This window comes from Podarcis bocagei (assembly GCF_964188305.1).
Source record: "Podarcis bocagei genome assembly, chromosome: 12".
NCBI classification, from domain to species: domain Eukaryota; kingdom Metazoa; phylum Chordata; class Lepidosauria; order Squamata; family Lacertidae; genus Podarcis; species Podarcis bocagei.
In genome coordinates, this window is record NC_138137.1 from 7,753,276 (window position 1) to 7,774,062 (window position 20,787).

Below are 20,787 nucleotides of genomic sequence, written 5' to 3' on the forward strand. Positions count from 1 at the left end.
ACCAAACGCCTGGCTGACAAAGACCACTTGACAACTGAGTTACAGAATCTCTCAAATGTGTTAATCGCCAACGGATACCAGCAAAACAGGGTTACGAAGCTAATCCAAAAAGAAACACCCCCCAAAAACCAAGACACAGAAGAAAACAATGGCATGGCCCTCCTTCCTTATATCAAGGGCACTACAGATAAAATTAGCAAAATCCTCCATAAACACAATATCAAAACAGCCTTTTGCACCAACCAAAAAATAGCCAATATCCTCAGAAACCCCAAAGATAAAATCCAGCTAGAAAACCAAGGGGTCTATGAAATACCCTGCAAAGTCTGCCCAGCCACGTACATTGGACAAACAAACAGACGAATAAATGCACGTATCGCAGAACACAAGAATGCCGTCAAAAAAGAAGAAAAAACTTCCTCTCTTTACCAACACATGAAAGAAACAGGACACGAAATTAATTTTGCAGATTCCAAATTGCTCTTTAACATGGAACATCACCACAAGAGAATAATCATGGAAGCCATCGAGATAGAGAAACACCCTCACAACATGAACAAGCGTGACGACACGTCCCGCCTGCCAGACATCTGGAAATTAGCCCTCCCCACAAAAACCGACACCAGAACCAGAGGCACACAGAACGCCATCTCCAATCAACCACACCAGACCCAAACCCAGACCCTCTCCACAGATAAATTACAGACACCATCCAGTAGCCAAACCATAGTGGCACCTCCGGATGCTGCACCCCCCTGCAATCCCTACACAGATCTGGCTGGCACAGGGCACAAAACCACAGCTCGCCCCTATACACGAAGCCAAGCCAGAGCACAACTATTTGCAGTACAGCCATCTTCTCAGAAAAACTCTTCACAAGCTCAAGAGGTCAAGACACGAAAGCTTTAGCAACTAATCCACACCTAATGACCCTCCTAAGTGGTACTCAGAATATCACTCAAGAAATCACTCAAGATATCCCTCAAGTAATTAATGAACAAAAGAAGAAAAGGCACACTAACCTGGGAACTTCCTCTCTGCCCAGAACGTTGGAGGCTATACACCACACCCCCTCAACAGTATTTATAGGAACTCAAACACTGAGATCCTGCTCTGTTCCAGTAACAAGAAGCCGAAAGCACCAGCCTGAAGATGACGAGTGAGACCTCGTCGAAACGTCGCCTAGACACCCCAACTCTTACACGGGAAGACACCCGAAGACACCAAAACCTGCATATATATATATATATATATGAATGAAGAACTGCAGGTGCTTTTTTCCCAAACAAGTGATGACATTATTTCCATCATCATTTAGTATCCACCCTGACTCTCTGCAAGCTGTCCTAACACTCTTATCGCAAGAAAATTAAAGCATGTGCTTGATTATTTAATAACTGAGTTTAAACTAAGAGACAATGTTTGTTTAAACTCGTGCTTCCAAACCCATCACCTTCCAGGATGAATTCAGAGATTAGAAACAAAAGAAAAGAAAAACAGAAGATGTATTCTGCAATTAACACCAACATGAAAGAAGGTAGGTTCTGATACATCAAATCTTTTCCACACAATATTTCCCCACACAATGTGGATATATTGAGGAGAACACTAATAAGTGACCCTGTGTATCCACTTTTACTGCTATCTAGGAGTTTCCAGTGGTTGTCATAACTGAAAAATATCCTGCTACTACTGCAGACATGGCCACCGGGAAGCTGCAGGTGTATCTATGGAAATGCTAGAGCAGGCATTACCGTTCTCCTTGGAGACAGCCAAAGTACACAGCATGATCCATGGAAAATAGATTTTTAATGTCTGAACTGGCTCAGGGCCTCTAGTATCATGGTTGTAGAAAAGATTATAGGTATAGGGAGCACAAGAAATTAGAAACATATTTTAATGATAACGTTATTAATAGAGATGATATACTATTTTGAACTTAAAGTTGCAATAATGAAATATGTGTGTATCTCATCCTTTGGTTTTTAACTTCCAAAGTTGCTTAGAGTAACCTTAGGTAATCTGGTTGCACTTTTCCTAAACAAGCAGGTGTGTAACTTGGGGGTATTCTGGATCTCCAAATAAACTTGGGGGCACAGAAAGCCTGATACCAGCTTTGACAGGCAGTCCAGTTGGGATCCAATCTGGACAGAGAAAAACTAGCTTCAGTTGTCTATGTTCTGGTAACCTCTAGGTTAGATTATTGCAATGCATTAGAAATGGGGCTGCCTTTGAAAACAGTTTAGAAAGCGAGCATATTACACCAATTCTAGTCAGATTGTGCAGGCTACTGCTTAATTCCTAGGCTCAATTTGAAGCGCTGGCTCTGACCCAAAAAGACTTATGTGGCTCAGGACCAAAATTCTTCGGACTTTCTCTCTGCACATGAACCAGCTTGGACCCTGTGATCAGAGGTCCTTCTCTGGGTGCTTCAGCTGAGGGAGGTGCAGAGAGTAGCTACACAAGAATGGGCTTCTTCAGCCATGGCTCCTTCTGTCAGTTTTTAGGCACCAGGCTAATTTTTATTTATTTATCCCACCTTTGGGTGTATAAGTTGGCCTTGACTATGCTGCTCATGCTTTAGTGAGGTGGGATAAGGTTTGTATTGTTGGATAAGCATTTTAGAAATTTGTATTGTACATGGTTTAAAATTTGGCTTCTCAGTGATTTTATCTGTTTGCATTTGGTTTTGAGTCACTTTGATATTTGTTTGTATAAAAAAACTAACAAATGCAATGTATATGTATGTGTATGTGTATGTATAATACATACACATCTATAATTGCTATGCATATTTCATTTTTACTAGATATGTTCTTCTTGATATTTCTGTTGTATATCAGTCTGGAAACATTTTTGGGGAAGAGATTAACTTATGTATTTATATACTGCCCTGTCTCAAAAAAAATATAAGCAATATAGAACAATAATCAGAATGGTTTCTGTAACACAGTGGATATATGGATTAAAACTGCAAGAAACTATAAACTATTTTTTAAAAATACCCCGAGTAAAATGAGTTACATAAACAAAATTTGTCAGGCACACTAAAATTAGCTAGGTATTATGTGAAAAGGCCTGACCAAAAATAGAAAGGTCTTCAGCTGGTTCCAATACATAAATTTTTGCTACCAGGCAAGTCTCCCTGGGGAGAGTATGCCACAAATGGGGTGCTAAGTAGACACACCTGCCTAACCTGGCAGTCATTAATGTAACCATGTCTTAACCTGAGTAAGGTTTTAAGGAAGGGGAAACTGTAGTCCTCCAGGTGCTGTTGGATTTGTGAAGACCCTGGTATCATTGTAGAGCAGCAAAAATGGAGAATGCCCTCTCAAGGTGCCCTCTCAGCTGCTGAGGAACCCACATGGTTTCTTGATATACTGGAGAGTTGCAGGGAAAGTAGCAGGAAGGACAGTGGCTAATGTCTAGGTGGTATAAATCTCAGGATGTATCTGAGCAAATTACTGTGACATTACTGTGTGGCAATGATGGCAGTGGAGAATGGTTTCTTCTCCACCACATTGCATTCTCAAGTAGCCATCGAGCACTGAAGTGCATGGCCCTGAATGAGAGAATTCTATCCAATTAGGATACACATAATAATAAAGAAATAGAATAGATTGTATGTTTAAAATCCAGCCACAAGTGAAAGAGGAATGAGCAGGAAATCAATTTTTTAAAGTTTGCTATATAAAATTATAGGTACCAAGCAGTGAAACGGAAATACAAAAAGAAAGAAAGAACAAAGAATAATTCAAGCTGAGACTACCTTAGGCAGGCAGCTGGTTCACACTTAGATATTTGGAAAGCCGCCAGACAAGTAGATTTTCAAATGCAAAGAGCTGACTTACAAGTTTACAACCTGGCTGCAATATTTTAGTACTTATTGATTTGTACTTATATTCCACCAGAGTGTGAGTAACAGCAGGTTAAATATAAAGAGCACAGCCAATTTTAGAAAACAATAAAATGTCTGCCTTCTGAGGAGAGTTGAGCGCCACATCCTACTATCTTGAAGAGGTACATTGGATGAGAATGTGGGGCAGACTGTATGTAATACTCCCTCCCACAGGAGATTCATCTCTCCCCCTCCTTATTGACAAGCTGCTAACTAGTGAAAAATGTCCATGATGTTTATTGATGCTACCTCTGCTGTAAAGGATTCTATTTTAAACTTTTTACTTTTTTTCTGAATACCACTTTAAGGGCTCTTTTTGGGTGAAAGGTTTGCCCATGATTTTTAATACAATAAATAAATGGTGATTAAAATGGAAAAATATTGAATGTTATCTTCCCTTCTAGTAGTGAGTTGTAACATTTATTGATTGATTTCTAAGTTATCTTGTACTTCCCCTCAATATACAAATATCAATATTTTCAAAGTCTCAAAAAGGCACCTGTATTGAAGATCTGGCAATGTGCAAATATGTTGAAAATATAACAATGAATTAATTATAAGAAAAGTAATTATTATTTCCCCCTAGGTTTACTCGGACATTTAAAGTGCTACATTATCATTCCATATAATTGTGTTGTGGTGCTTACATAGAAATGGTACAAACTAGACTATTTCAAGTAACAGAATCCAGAACTTAAGCAACTTGCAAATTTCTGTTGTGCCATTAGAGACATCGCCAAAGCAGATTGCCAACAAGTTTACTTAACTGAACTTTCAAAGAATATTTTGACACTACCTGTTTGAAAGCCAAGGTTGAGATTGCCTTACAAAATATGCATATATAATAGACCATGAACAAAGATGTGACTAGCCATTGATAAAGAAATTTTGGGTATCTCTGCAAAGAATAAACAATAGGAGGACATGAACTTCGCAAACTTCATAATAAATTTGCCCAAGTACACTTCTCGATCTTAAGTTAACACCATTTCATAGTTCCCAAGAGCACATCCAGTCTTTGCAGACATTGTGTCATCAACATTGTATTTCATATCTTAACATAATAAACCTGTTTATACATTCGTCACAAACACAATGACTCTGTTTTTATCCACATAAACCCCAGCAATGAAAAACTTAAATAAACTGAGTTGCCTCCACTTTCACTGCCATACTTTGCAACTCGGAGACAGGTCAGTTTTATAGTCATGAGTTGCCCTCCATTGATACAGCGTGGTGTACTCGTACCTAGGGCAAACATATGCACACACATGAATGGAGCCACCTGCGCCAGCCCAAGCCTCACTGCCAACACCGCTGGAGCAACCCAACCCCACCAGAGCCAAGCGGCGCTGTGCTGTGCCACCTGCCTGCCTACGCAAGGGGGAGCCCGGTTGGCCGAAGAGGCCCTTGGTATGTGAATCCCCCCAATGCCTGTGGGCAGGGTGAAATGACGCAACAGCCATGCGCCCCTCAATCCTAGCCTCACAAAGCAAGGCCTTGTGTCCTGCCAGCCCTGCACCACTTTGCAAGTCTGGGACCTGATCCTTCGCAAAGCGGTGCAGGGCTGGAAGGGCGGCAGGAGGAGCCAAATGTGCTGCACCCCCTAAAAAATGTGTCGCCCTCCCGCCACACATTATGCCCCTGAAGATGGCGGACCAAAACGTTACTTTGACATGACTTCTCCAGTTTTGGGCATAGGCTTGGCCACCTCTTGAGATTTTGTCACCAAACTCAGCACAAGGCTTCCTGAGGTGGGAGACAGCAGACTTCACTGATGTTTGGACAACAGGTGCCATTTTGAATCAAGATGGTGGACCAAAATGTAACTTTGGCGTAACTTCACCTGTTTGTGGCATGAGGATCCAAACTCACAAATTGCACTACAAATCACATTATTCTTTTGGTTTCTAACAATTCCGGGGCAGCACTGGGCACTCCCCGCTAGTGGTTATATATTCTATCCATTCTGCAATGAAAAACCACAATATTTGAATAAATTGCATAATGAATCCAATAGAAGACTAAAGGGGAAACACTCCAAAGCAATCTCGAGTTACTCTGAAACAAAGCTGACGTTCCCTATACATTCATATATAATCCATATGTATGAACATATTTGTCTTTTAGCTAATATAAGAAAATACTTTATCCTCTTACCTGTTTCAGTCTCCTGTTTGGTGAGGTTCCTGTGGTTGGTAAACAATGTTGTAGTGTCTGGAGAGGGTGGTCTTTCCTCTGGGATGGTAGTACAGGCACCTAAGTTGCAAATGAAATATTTGTAAACTAAAGGAATATACATATAAAATGATTTAAACTGATTTTTTAACACACTCAAAATGCAGAAAAATTATGAGTGGTTCATTAACTGTTAGACAAATACAGCCCAAGTGGACCAAGTCAAGGAGAAGGAACCCGAGGCAAAGCCATCCCATGAACTGGTAGTATATAAGAAGGCAGGAAAGAGAAAACTGATGGAGGTTAGTGGGTCAGTGCCCTATTCACACTCATGGACTGGCTTCCACTGCGAAGAGTATTGCTTCTCAAAGCAACTGTCTTAGTTGCCAGGCTAGTCAACTGTCTGACTGGGCAAGGAATTCCTCAAGATGGGATGGGGTGAAGTGAGCCATCACCACTTCAGACTGTAGATTCAAATGCATGTGATGAAATATTCACCCATGGAGAAGGAAGATTTCCATACATGGAAAGCTAGCATGGTGGGGAAGAGACAAGGCTGCACTCTTCACTGACATCTTGTTTTCTACGTCAGTGGATTTTTTAAAATGATGTTGCAATTTATTCATATGAACCCCTACCTAAAGTTTAAAGTGGAACAACATTGTCATTTGTTCCAATTCAGCTTTGAAGAGTGGGCTTTTGCAGGAAAAGCGTGGGGGTGGTGGGACAAGCACGAGGATACGGCGCTTTAAAACACGGACCTGTGTCTAGAAAGCATAAGGCAAAAGTTAAATGTGGATGAGCCCCAAGTTGAAAGCAGCTCTTTAAAACAGGCCTGAAAACCAAAAAGGAAGATGTACACTTACAAAAAGAAACTCCATATTACGTACAGAGCGTATTATTTCACAAAAGAAAATGGGAAACAGCGATAAATCATGGAGTAGCCTCAATGCATGCAGAGATATGTACACATATGGCAGCTTTAATCTCAGAAAAAACTCCAATATGCATGGAAAAGTCCAATGCATAGGACATTTTCCATCATGAACAGGGAAAAGCGTCTCAGCACATAGGGGAATTTGAATCATGTTCTTTGGAACGTGCCCATTGCCAAAACAAAGCATAAGCTATATCTGCTGCTGATTCTACAGCAATGTAACATTTAACTGACAGCTACATGGACACAATCAATTCCTGCATTATATATTTTCAACTGAACCCAGGACACTCCTTTCTATGTGCAAGACAGCTAAAGAAAAACATGAAAACCATTTCTCTAAGCTTCTTATGTATGCAACCCTTGTTTCTCAGATAAAATCCAAGATTAAAACTTTGTGAACATAATAAGCCACTAAAGTTTCATTGAAATAATGCCCTTTAAACAATATTTCGTAACACTGAAATTATGAGTAAAATGTCACGTAGCCCATTAGCACATATAAGGTTTCTGCACACGAGTAAAAATTCTGAAAGCTTATTTTCAAAACTAAAATCCCAAAGGTTAAAAAGCCTTGAAAATTAATACCTTTGATACTAACTATTTCATTAGGCATCAGCACAACTTTTCCGTCCAAGGTAACTTAATCACTGTCAAAAAATGTCACTTTGCCATAAGGCACCTCATGCTATTGGCTGGAAGTAGGTAAGACATCCTGGTTTTGGTTTTGATGTCAGAGGTGTGTTAAGATCTACTTGTCAACTTGGACTGTTAAAATGTAGCAGTATTAAAAGCAAAAGTGATTTCCCCCATTGTATTATTTTCCTTATGCAGGCATACAATTACTGTATTTCCTTAAAGAAAGAAAAAAACAAGGGTGTTTTCACGCATAGGCTAAGAGCTTAAAAAGGACAGTGGAAGATTATACTGCAGCTACTTATTTATCCCCCTTCATGGATCACTGCCTTGCCGTGGCGAAGGGGCTTGAAGAACTCAGAGAAGCTATGAACTATGCCGAGCAGGGCACCCAAGATGAACAGGTCATAGTGGAGAGTTTTGACCAAACGTGATCCACCTGGAGTAGGAACCGGCAAGCCACTCCAGTATCCCTGCCAAGAAAACTCCATGGACAAAGACAACAGGCATATAAAAGTTATGACGCTGGAAGATGAGCCCCTCAGGTCGGAAGGTGTCCAACATGCTACTGGGGAAGAGCGGAGGACAAGTACAAGTAGATCCAGAGCTGATGAAGCGGCTGGGCCAAAGCCGAAAGGACGCTCAGTTGCGGATATGCATGGAAGCGAAAGGAAAGTCCAATGCTGCAAAGAAAAATATTGCATAGGAACCTGGAATGTAAGAACCATGAACCTGGGTAAGTTGGATGTGGTCAAAAATGAGATGGCGAGAATAAATATTGACATCCTGGGCATCAGTGAGCTAAAATGGACGGGAATGGGCGAATTCAGTTCGGATGACTATCATATCTACTACTGTGGGCAAGAAACCCGTAAAAGAAATGGAGTGGCCCTCATAGTCAACAAAAGAGTGGCGAAAGCTGTACTGGGATGCAGTCTCAAAAATGATAGAATGATCTCGATACGAATCCAAGGCAGACCTTTTAACATCACAGTAATCCAAGTTTATGCACCAACTACTGGTGCTGAAGAAACTGAAATTGACCAATTCTATGAAGAATTACAAGACCTTATAGAAGTGACACCAAAGAAGGATGTTCTGCTCATTATAGGGGATTGGAATGCTAAAGTAGGGAATCAAGAGATAAAAGGAACAACTGGCAAGTTTGGCCTTGGAGATCAAAACGAAGCAGGGCAAAGGCTAATAGAGTTCTGCCAAGAGAACAAGCTGGTCATCACAAACACGCTTTTCCAACAACACAAGAGACGACTCTACACATGGACATCCCCAGATGGGCAACATCGAAATCAGATTGATTATATTCTCTGCAGCCAAAGATGGAGAAGCTCTATACAGTCAGCAAAAACAAGACCTGGAGCTGACTGTGGCTCAGATCATCAGCTTCTTATAGCAAAATTCAAGCTTAAACTGAAGAAAGTAGGAAAAACCACTGGACAGGTAAGATACAATCTAAACCAAATCCCTTATGAATACACGGTGGAAGTGAGGAACAGGTTTAAGGATTTAGATTTGCTGGACAGAGTGCCTGAAGAACTATGGGTGGAGGCTCGCAACATTATACAGGAGACAGCAACTAAAACCATCCCAATGAAAAAGAAATGCAAGAAAGCAAAGTGGCTGTCCAACGAGGCCTTACAAATAGCGGGGGAGAGAAGGCAAGCAAAATGCGAGGGAGATAATGAAAGATACAAGAAATTGAATGCAGATTTCCAAAGAATAGCAAGGAGAGACAAGAAGGCCTTCTTAAACGAGCAATGCAAAGAAATAGAGGAAAGCAACAGAATGGGAAGAACCAGAGATCTGTTCAAGAAAATCGGAAATATGAAAGGAACATTTCGTACAAAGATTACCATAATAAAGGACAAAAGTGGTAAAGACCTAACTGAAGCAGAAGACATCAAGAAGAGGTGGCAAGAATACACAGAGGAATTATACCAGAAAGATATGGATGTCTCGTACACCCCAGGTAGTGTGGTTGCTGACCTTGAGCCAGACATCCTGGAGAGTGAAGTCAAATGGGCCTTAGAAAGCACTGCAAATAACAAGGCCAGTGGAAGTGATGGTATTCCAGCTGAACTGTTTAAAATTTTAAAAGATGATGCTGTTAAGGTGCTACACTCAATATGCCAGCAAGTTTGGAAAACTCAGCAGTGGCCAGAGGATTGGAGAAGATCAGTCTACATCCCAATCGCAAAGAAAGGCAGTGCCAAAGAATGCTCCAACTACCGCACAATTGCACTCATTTCACACGCTAGCAAGGTTATGCTTAAAATTCTACAAGGAAGGCTCAAGCAGTATGTGGACCGAGAACTCCCAGAAGTGCAAGCTGGATTTAGAAGAGGCAGAGGAACCAGAGACCAAATTGCAAACATGCGCTGGATTATGGAGAAAGCTAGAGAGTTCCAGAAAGACATCTACTTCTGCTTCATTGACTATGCAAAAGCCTTTGACTGTGTCGACCACAGCAAACTATGGCAAGTTCTTAAAGAAATGGGAGTGCCTGATCACCTCATCTGTCTCCTGAGAAATCTCTATGTGGGACAAGAAGCTACAGTTAGAACTGGATATGGAACAACTGATTGGTTCCAAATTGGGAAAGGAGTACGGCAAGGCTGTATATTGTCTCCCTGCTTATTTAACTTATATGCAGAACTCATCATGCGAAAGGCTGGGCTGGATGAATCCCAAGCCGGAATTAAGATTGCCGGAAGAAATATCAACAATCTCAGATATGCAGATGACACAACCTTGATGGCAGAAAGTGAAGAGGAATTAAAGAACCTTTTAATGAGGGTGAAAGAGGAGAGCGCAAAATATGGTCTGAAGCTCAACATCAAAAAAACGAAGATCATGGCCACTGGGCCCATCACCTCCTGGCAAATAGAAGGGGAAGAAATGGAGGCAGTGAGAGATTTTACCTTCTTGGGCTCCATGATCAGTGCAGATGGTGACAGTAGTCACGAAATTAAAAGACGCCTGATCCTTGGGAGAAAGGCGATGGCAAACCTAGACAACATCTTAAAAAGCAGAGACATCACCTTGCCAACAAAGGTCCGTATAGTAAAAGCCATGGTTTTCCCAGTAGTGATGTATGGAAGTGAGAGCTGGACCATAAAGAAGGCTGATCGCCGAAGAATTGATGCTTTTGAATTATGGTGCTGGAGGAGACTCTTGAGAGTCCCATGGACTGCAAGAAGATCAAACCTCTCCATTCTGAAGGAAATCAGCCCTGAGCGCTCACTGGAAGGACAGATCGTGAAGCTGAGGCTCCAATACTTTGGCCACCTCATGAGAAGAGAAGACTCCCTGGAAAAGACCCTGATGTTGGGAAAGATGGAGGGCACAAGGAGAAGGGGACGACAGAGAATGAGATGGTTGGATGGTGTTCTTGAAGCTACCAGCATGAGTTTGATCAAACTGCGGGAGGCAGTGGAGGACAGAAGTGCCTGGCGTGCTCTGGTCCATGGGGTCACGAAGAGTCGGACACGACTAAACGACTAAACAACAACAACTTATTTATCACGACAACCCTAATGTTTTCGCTATTTTTCTTAACCACATCATGCTAACAATTTTGCTCCTCTGTGAAGGAGGAAACAAGTCACATTTTCAAAGGCCTTTTAACCCCCTTCCATCCTTGTCATATTTTACAACCATTTTGTCTAGTGGCCAGGTTCTTCTTCCAGATGCATCACGTACTTTATGAAGTTCCAATTATTATTTTTTAAAAAAAGTTATGTTGGCCAGGTTTATATGTAACATTAAACCATAGTTTAAATAAATATGCATACTAGGTCGCACAACTAACACAGTCCACACTTTGCTCTTCCCCTGCTGACATAAAAACAGGAAATATGCCAAGATTTTGATTTCTTTCTTCCAAACAAACTATGATCAGAAGTCAAGGTTTGTTCTTGGCATACAGCTCATGGTTACTTTGGAAGAAACAAACCATGAACTCTGGTTCAGACATCACTACAAGCCAGCCTCTGGCTTGCTTACAAGTGGCATTGTAGCAGCAGGACTAGGGAAAAAGTGAGCCCTGTATTACACTAACTACAGTTAAACTACAGTTTAACTCTACATGAGAACTGAGCCATTATATGAAGCCAGAGGTATCCTCTAAACTGGAGAAAGCAAAAAGAAAGACGCTTTCTGCCTTTAAAAAAACCAGCAGTTCACACACTATAGGATTTCTCAACACACCAAATCTCAAATATGAGGTTTTCAAACTAGAATTTCAGTATCTTCCCTCACCCTCACGCTCATCTTGGGTTGAGTCTAGACTCTTCCAAAGTGTGCTTCCCTGAGCTTGCCTTGCCTGCCCACCCCATAGAAGCTCAGCTACACACCCTCACTGCTACCACGTTTCCTTTTCTTCCATATTTAGTTCCTCCCTGAACTAAACATACCCGGTAGGAGCAAGGACCTGTGGGAAGTGCCTTTGTAAGGTCAACAGCCAGCAGGAAAAAGTTAGAAACGGGCTATGGAAGCGACAGCTTTAACCATGTTGATTCACAACCATCATGATAGAGAGGGCTGCAACTCAGAGGTTGTGGCACGTTGCCCACCTTAAGAATGGAAAACATAATCATTCCTTTTACTGCTGAAACACAACCCCTAACAACAACAAAATCCTCTTTTTCTACCTTTATTAAACAGCAGGACACACAATATGCCCTTCCCTTTTCCCTGAGCCAAGTGAAGTCAAGCCTGATTTTGTACTTAGCCTTACAACCAGCCCCTGTGTGTGGGTAGGTGTACATGTACACAGAAACGTGGCTGTGTGCTCAGTTTCATAGAATCATAGAATCATAGAATCATAGAGTTGGAAGAGACCACAAGGGCCATCGAGTCCAACCCCCTGCCAAGCAGGAAACACCATCAGAGCACTCCTGACACATGGTTGTCAAGCCTCTGCTTAAAGACCTCCAAAGAAGGAGACTCCACCACACTCCTTGGCAGCAAATTCCACTGTCAAACAGCTCTTACTGTCAGGAAGTTCTTCCTAATGTTTAGGTGGAATCTTCTTTCTTGTAGTTTTTCTTGTAGTTTTTCTTGACAGCAAATCTGTGAATGTTTATTTATTTTCCAAACTTCTGCCCCACATTTTGTACAAAGTCCCCAGGGTGGGTTACATTAATATAACACAAAGCAACAGATAGTAAAATCATGAGGAAGGCAACAAAGTAAGAACAGTCCCTCAGTTTCCTCAATCTACATATCTCTCTAAAATGCCTGATGGAAAAGTCAAGTCTTTAGCAGGTTGGACGTCTTTGACCCTGGCAGAATCTCTAGAGAGGGCACATTCGATAATTAGGCTGCTGTTACCGGAAAGGCCCTACAATAGGTTGAAGATTCCCAGGCTTCCCTCGAGGCTGGGACTACCAGCATGACCTCCCCAGCAGACTGTGAAGGCATGGGCAGGATGATATGGGCTCCCAGTATGTTTCCGAGCACAATTCAAAGTGTTGGTGCTGACCTTTAAAGCCCTAAATGGCCTCGGTCCAGTATACCTGAAGGAGCGTCTCCGCCCCCATCGTTCTGCCTGGACACTGAGGTCCAGCGCCGAGGGCCTTCTGGCGGTTCCCTCACTGCAAGAAGGAAAGCTACAGGGAACCAGACAGAGGGCCTTCTCGGTAGTGGCGCCCACCCTGTGGAACGCCCTCCCATCAGAGATAAACAACTACCTGACATTTAGAAGACATCTGAAGGCAGCCCTGTTTAGGGAAGTTTTTAATGTGTGACATTTTAATGTATTTTTAATCTTTGTTGGAAGTCACCCAGAGTGGCTGGGGAAACCCGGCCAGATGGGTGGGGTACAAATAAATTATTATTATTATTATTATTATTATTATTATTATTATTATTATTATTATTATTATTATTATTATTGGGAGAAGTACTCCCATAGGTATCTGGGTCCCAATATTTAGGGCTCTGTAAACAAAACATTGACTTGAGCTCTATAGTTAATTGGCAGTCAGTGCAGATCTTTGAGGATTGGTGTTATATGGTCCAGGCATTAGACCAAGCAAGGACAATATTACATGAGTTCTGTCTCTTTATTACAAATGCTGCCGCTTTATTGCTTTTTGCTGGCTGTGATGTAAGAGGTTGTCCAAAATGCAGTAAAATCCTAGAAATAAAACACTTCTGAAAATAGAACAGAAAAGGAAATTGTAAAGATTCTATTCTTTAGAAGTAAGGAAAACCATATTATGGCTAATTACTAATTTTCGGGGGGGTTGTCATTTCTCTTCTAACATATAGAATTATTTTCTCAGGACTGTGGATCAAGGCCAAATTAGACATGAGAGTGGCAAACCCATCAGGGTAAAATCCCTGCCAAAGTCCTAAAAAAGTGGGTGGGATAGAAAGGGGACTGCTGAGCCCTCGCCACCTATAAATTGCCTTTTCTCAGCTGTTTTTCTTCAAGTTAGACACTGAAACTGGAAGAAACTCAGAGGAAAAAACAGAGGAAAAAACAGGTAGGGATAGGTGGAGGATGAAAACTGATTATATTGCATATTTGCTCATCGTTAGGTGGATGTTAGAACGGACTGTACTCCTCCTACACAAGTAAAATATTTTCTTTCTACAGATTTGGACTAGAATAGGAATGTGGGTACAATTCAAAGCTTTTAACGTGATATCTGAATCTTAACATGACACTGAATGAATAAGAAAAAAGAAACCCCATGTGGTCGCTGTGTTTAAACCAGGATACCTTGCCTACAGGTCAGAAATGCCTGGCCCAGATGGGTATGGGAGCAGATGAGGCCCCAGTAGAATTTGCTCCATACAGTATACTATCCACACAGAATGCTTCATGACTTCGTTTTCTACACTACATGCGATCACATGTAAACTGGGTCTTATGTTGTCCAGTACTAAAAATATCAGACGTATTATAGTTTCACCAGAGATCTTTCAGGAACTCAAATGGTAATCATTGTCCTTTCTTTTCCTGTGTTTCCCCCACTGCTATCTAGGAACTTTAGCAGTCTACTACAGAGAAAGATTTCTACCCAAAGGACTAGAAAATAAAGCATAATTATTCACATCCGCTGATTACTACTACTTAAGCAAGTTGTATCAAGAACAAGAGAAAAGCTATTTGGGGGGGGGGGCAGGGGAATGGCACATAAATCCGACACTTTGGAAAAGGTTCAAGTTGAAAAGTTCTCCAGATGTAAGTCTGTAAACAGTGATTCATAAAATGAATTTCCCCATTAATTGTTGGCAAGGAAGGACAGCATCCAGAATATGTTATTGTATTATGACCCATTCTTTTCCCTTTTCTGTGTAGCTACATTCTTGCTTGACACCACAGATCTTTTATCAGTTGTGATAAATCGAGCCAGCAAGCTGTGGTCAGCAAAACTGTTTGATAGCATATAACATTCATAAAATTACAGCCAAGCAATTGTGAATTTTATTCATTGAAGGAAATGGGGCTCCTCTTGTTTATTTTCACTTACTGTGCTCAACACATGTTATTTTTTGTTTTGCCTTTTGCTAATCTTGAAAAAAGACACATCTACAGAAAGTGAACTACATATTCTGCATAAACGGACAACTTTACTGCAGGTTTGTAACACAGTGGGTTGGTTTTTTTAAACACACCTTAAAAGGTAAAGGAAGACAATAAAAGCTACATGCACACGCATTTCAGACTTTATAGGGAAACAAAGGACAGAGCTTTGCCACCTCTCCATTATCCTCTGATTTAACACCTAAGGACCTTCTGTCACAGAACGCTAGATCTCTGTCTGAATCTCCCAATCATATTTGAGATCTGAAATTAAATCAATATACTAGGTGACTTTGGCAAGTCATTGTTTCACGATCAGGTTCAGAAGATATATAGAAAATATGTAGGCTGATGAAGACACTGGAGGAGCACCAACAACAGTGGAATTAACACCCAAGGATCATGTGGTCATTTTACATATTCATCCCACATCACCCCAGTGTCTTTATTTGTTGCCATAGCTACTAGAGATTGCCCAGTTGCCTGTGTCCAACACCTCCAGGGACTTAAAAACATGTACTTCTACCTGGCATTATCAGCTATGAGGTAGCACACTTCCAGAAAGGCTATTTCCCCCTTTGGCCAATGTGAAACCATCAAAAAGCAGCATCTTTCACAGCAACAAGCCATATCTGATTCAGTTTATATGCTGCTCCTTTCCAGGAACTGCATCCTCAGTGTCAGTTCCAGCCAGTAACTATATCAAGGGTCAGCAAACTTTTTCAGCAGGGGGCTGGTCCACGGTCCCTCAGACTTTGTGGGGGGCCGGACTATATTTTGAAGGTGGGGGGGAATGAACAAATTCCTACGCCCCACAAATTAATGAATGTTAGAAGGATGTTGGATAGAAACTAAGGGGTTTCCAGCTGTAATGCTTTAGGAGATACGAAAAAAAAAGGTTTATAAATGGGTAAAAGCTTAATGGTAAGGATTTGCTGAACTAACAAATTGAAGTGGAATACAAAGAATGAGGAGGTATGAGGAGGTCTGGGGAAATAAGCGTAAGGAAGATATATTATGGAAAATTATTTGTTTTTTAACTGTTTTTATGTTGTATTTTGTATTTTGTTTCTTTTTATTTTTTATTTTTTTTCATTGTTATATTTTTAAAAACTTTAATAAATATCTTTTTTTAAAAAAAAAAATTTCTACGTCCCACAAATAACCCAGAGATGCATTTTAAATAAAAGGACACATTCTACTCATGTAAAAGCACGCCGATTCCCGGACTGTCCGCGGGCCAGATTTAGAAGGTAATTGGGCCAGATCTGGTTCCCGGGCCTTAATTTGCCTACCCATGAAATATATGATTAATTATGTAACCTTAACTAAGAATTCATACTTGAATATGCTTGCTGGGTTTATTTTATTGTTGTTCAGTTTCTGGATTTTGTAAAGATTACAGTTATTCTTGCCACAGCATCCCAGTCTTTCGGGTTTTTATCTGTCCTGCAAGTTATGCACATGACAGAAGACGCACACTGAAAACTACACAGAATTTTTTTTTTGAGAATAATTTGTGACTACTTGGGTGGGCTTTTTTATGCACATGGAAATGGGTATCCCCTCCTCATCCAAGCCAATAGTGTTTTTTTTAATTGGGGCAGATGTGTGCTAGCATGTTCCCTTGCCAGTGCTGTTTCAATACGTTTGATCATTGGTTCATGTGGATTAGTTAGAACGAAAAAAGTCAAGGCAAATGAATGGGGGAAAAATATGCACATGCCAATTTCAAAATTAATTAGAATTTAATTGGCAAAGAAAGAGGAACATGCAGCAGAGCCAACTCGCAGAAAAATAAAGAAACTGAACGGTTGAAATCTATTCATTCCTAGCATAGGAACAGCCTCTCTGTGGTATCTTAGGAAGGCACCATCTGCTCCCATCAGCATAGATATGACATGTCTTGATTAGATTATGGTAACATACTCTAGATGAGGTTGTATTTAAAGAGTATTTGGAAACTTCAGTTGCTTTGGAATGTGACAGCAAGAGTGTTGACATGAATGAGCCCATTTCCTGAATCACTGAATGCTAACTTACCTTCTTCAATTGTTCCCTGACCATCAGGGTCCCTTCTAACTCTACAATTCTATAACTCTATGATTGCTAATGCTCTAAACTAGAGGGGAGGAACCTGTGTCCCTCCATATGTTACTGGACCACAACTCCCATCATCCCAAATCGCAGCCCATGCTGGCTGGCAGTTAATGGAGAACGACAGAGATTGCCCAGCCCTCTTCCTAAACTGAGATTGGGATATTTAAAGGGCTACCACCTTCCTATATATGGCAGTGCTCTATGTCCCACCACCATCTGAGGCAGGGGTGTAGGCATGTGTGTGTGTGTGTGTGTGTGTGTGTGTGTGTAGGAGGTATTTTTGTGATGGTGTCCATAGTCTGGAAGTCTTTGTCCCAGGAGGCTGATCAGGCTTTTTCCTGTTTGCTTTCAGGTAACAAGCAAACAAATAACAACCAGACCTTTATACTATATAAAATATCTATCACAATGTAGTCAATTATGAACTAAAATATTAAATAACAGTTACATTATCAGTAGATTAGTAGTTGATTAAACAGCAGAAAATCTGTGGTTTCAAAGGTGTGATTCCTGCCATCATTGGTAAAGAAGGTCTTTAACAGGAGAATTACAGTGGTGCCCCGTAAGACGAATGCCTCGCAAGACGGAAAACCCACTAGACGAAAGGGTTTTCCGTTTTTGAGCTGCTTCGCAAGACGAATTTCCCTATGGGCTTGCTTCGCAAGATGAAAACATCTTGCGAGTGTTCCGATTTTTTCCCGCCCCCCCCTTTTCTAAGCCGCTAAGCCACTAATAGCCTTTTAGCCGCTAAGCCGCTAAGCCTTTAATAGCCGCTAATCCGCTAAGCCGCTAATAGGGTTGCTTCGCAAGACGAAAAAAACGCTAGACGAAAAGACTCACGGAACGGATTATTTTCGTCTTGCGAGGCACCACTGTAAATTTTCTTTGGTAATTTTCTTAGCAGCGTTAATGCATTTATCATTGTTGCAACCAGAATGCAGGGTGGAAATAATGGACATGGCAGGTTGGTGTCTTAAATAGAGGTATTTTTGCATGCAAATCCTCCTTTGAAATTGCCAAACTTTTAACATCCCTGACAATGAAAGATAGTGCAGCAGTTAAATAAGTTTTCAAGTCTTGTTGGCCTTATTTCCAAAATGAGGTTCAGCACATGTGGTATGCAACTCACAGAAATGGCACTGAGAAACAAACCACCAAATAACAGATTTAACAGCTGATTTCTTTAGAGACACAATGTCAGTACAAAAAAAATTCAGCAGAATCTCAGCAAAACATGGCTGAATGTGGAACAACTTTATCTTTGAATTTCAAAGACTACCAAAAAGAAAAATCCTCCTCATCCTTAATAAATTATAAGCAATAATAATGTTGCATGATTCTATCATCCCCTAAACAATTCTAAGACACTGATCTGTTATCCCCAGAACTCTGATTAGAAGAAGAAGAAGAAGAGTTTGGATTTGATATCCCGCCTTTCACTCCCCTTCAGGAGTCTCAAAGCGGCTAACATTCTCCTTTCCCTTCCTCCCCCACAACAAACACTCTGTGAGGTGAGTGGGGCTGAGAGACTTCACAGAAGTGTGACTGGCCCAAGGTCACCCAGCAGCTGCATGTGGAGGAGCGGAGACACGAACCCGGTTTCCCAGATTACGTGACTACCGCTCTTAACCACTACACCACACTGGCTCTCACACTGGCTAGAATAGAAGAAAGATTTACCTTGCTATGCAAGATTGTGGGAAAGTTCCATTTCCCTTTAGCTCATAGGCATGAAAATCACTTTACATTAAGGCCTTTTCAAGCAAAGGATCAGCTGGGACAATTTCATTACAAGCTTGAAGCAAACTGTGTAGCACATTTTATAAATTTAAAATTGTCTGAAACCAATGGCCGCTACTTTATTATTATCAACTTCCATCATCTAACATACTTTGGCTTTAAGTAAATCCTAGTACAGTGGTACCTCGGGTTACAGATGCTTCAGGTTACAGACGCTTCAGGTTACAGACTCCGCTAACCCAGAAATAGTACCTCAGGTTAAGAACTTTGCTTCAGGATGAGAACAAAAATCACATGGCAGTGGTGCAGCGGCAGCAGGAGGCCCCATTAGCTAAAGTGGTGCTTCAGGTTAAGTGCAGTTTCAGGTTAAGAACGGACCTTAACCCGAGGTACCACTGTACAGTATAATTGCACTGATATATTAATATGCATGGCAATAAGGTAACAATTGTTTAGCCACCCACATGCCATTACGAAACCGTATAAGCAAGTGCTTTGAAGCTCAGTGAAGCATATTTAGCATGTTATGAATCAATGTTAATTTGGATGATATTTATTGTGCTCATACAGGGCCTCCTGACCTCATCTTTTCAGCAGTGACATCCTCAATTGCAACCTCGGAAGACCCTACGAAATGGATAATCTAAAATGGCATTGCATGAGATGAAGCAGGCGGTGGGGGCTGCTGCTAGAAGGGAAAAGAACGTGCACATACCTGGATCCTGGCCATAACTGGATCCTGGCCATAGCTTTCTTTAATGTGCAGAAGTGGACAGCACAGACTCGCCACTGACAACTTGTTCGAGGGAAATATTATGCTTAGCAACTGTTTGTAAAATTAAAGCCCAGAGTCCAGTTTCTAAAAGAGACTGCCACAGGTGTGAGTTTAAAGAGTGCACACTTGCTTGCTTGCTCCCTTCCTTACTTTACCCCACTTTCACTTCCTCCTCTAGCCTGCCTTCTGAATGGGAGGCATCAGGAATATGAAAGACGAGATAAATTTTGCTGGCAGATATTCAACAGCAATAATCAAAAACAGTATTTGCAAGGGAGGAAAGAACTGCTTTCTTTACTCCTGAAATACTACTACAGTATAGAATAATTGAAGCTGGTGAACCAATAAATAAGGAATCTAACTCTCCAACTGCCAAATCTTCCTCTACTGAATCATTACAGACATTCACGTAATGCCCTCTCACCACTAAGAGCAAAGACTTAAGTCAAGGGCAAGTCCTGCTCTGTGTATACAGTGGTACCTTGGGTTACATACGCTTCAGGTTACATATGCTTCAGGTTACAGACTCCGCTAACCCAGAAATAGTACCTCGGGTTAAGAACTTTGCTTCAGGATGAGAACAGAAATCGGGCTCCGGCGGAGCGGCGGCAGCAGGAGGCCCCATTAGCTAAAGTGGTGCTTCAGGTTAAGAACAGTTTCAGGTTAAGAACGGACCTCCGGAACGAATTAAGTACTTAACCCGAGGTACCACTGTACCTTGTTCGTAGCTACTTTGCACATGATGACAGTACAATTATGTAGCTGCCTTCAAATATAAATATTTTAAACAAATGAGCAATTGTTCTTTCTTATTTATTTATTTATTTATTTATTTATTTATGGCTTTATTTATTCAACAAATTCACAGGCTATTTTTTAAGAAAAACCTCCGCAAAGCAGCTCACAAATAACAGGTCAAAACATAACTGATAAGATAAAATGTAACCGCTTAAAACATCTACTTC

At 41.1% G+C, this 20,787-nt stretch overlaps 1 protein-coding gene across 2 annotated transcripts in view; it reads right to left on the reverse strand.

The window, feature by feature from the left end:
• The window catches only part of BBS9 (Bardet-Biedl syndrome 9), a 229,434-nt gene that overhangs the window by 93,795 nt on the left and 114,852 nt on the right, over window positions 1-20,787 (reverse strand). For both annotated transcript variants that reach the window (XM_081165109.1, XM_081165110.1), the window contains exon 21: window positions 6,059-6,157. In XM_081165109.1, coding sequence (XP_081021235.1) covers window positions 6,059-6,157 — 99 coding nt within the window. The remainder of the gene's footprint in view (window positions 1-6,058; window positions 6,158-20,787) is intronic.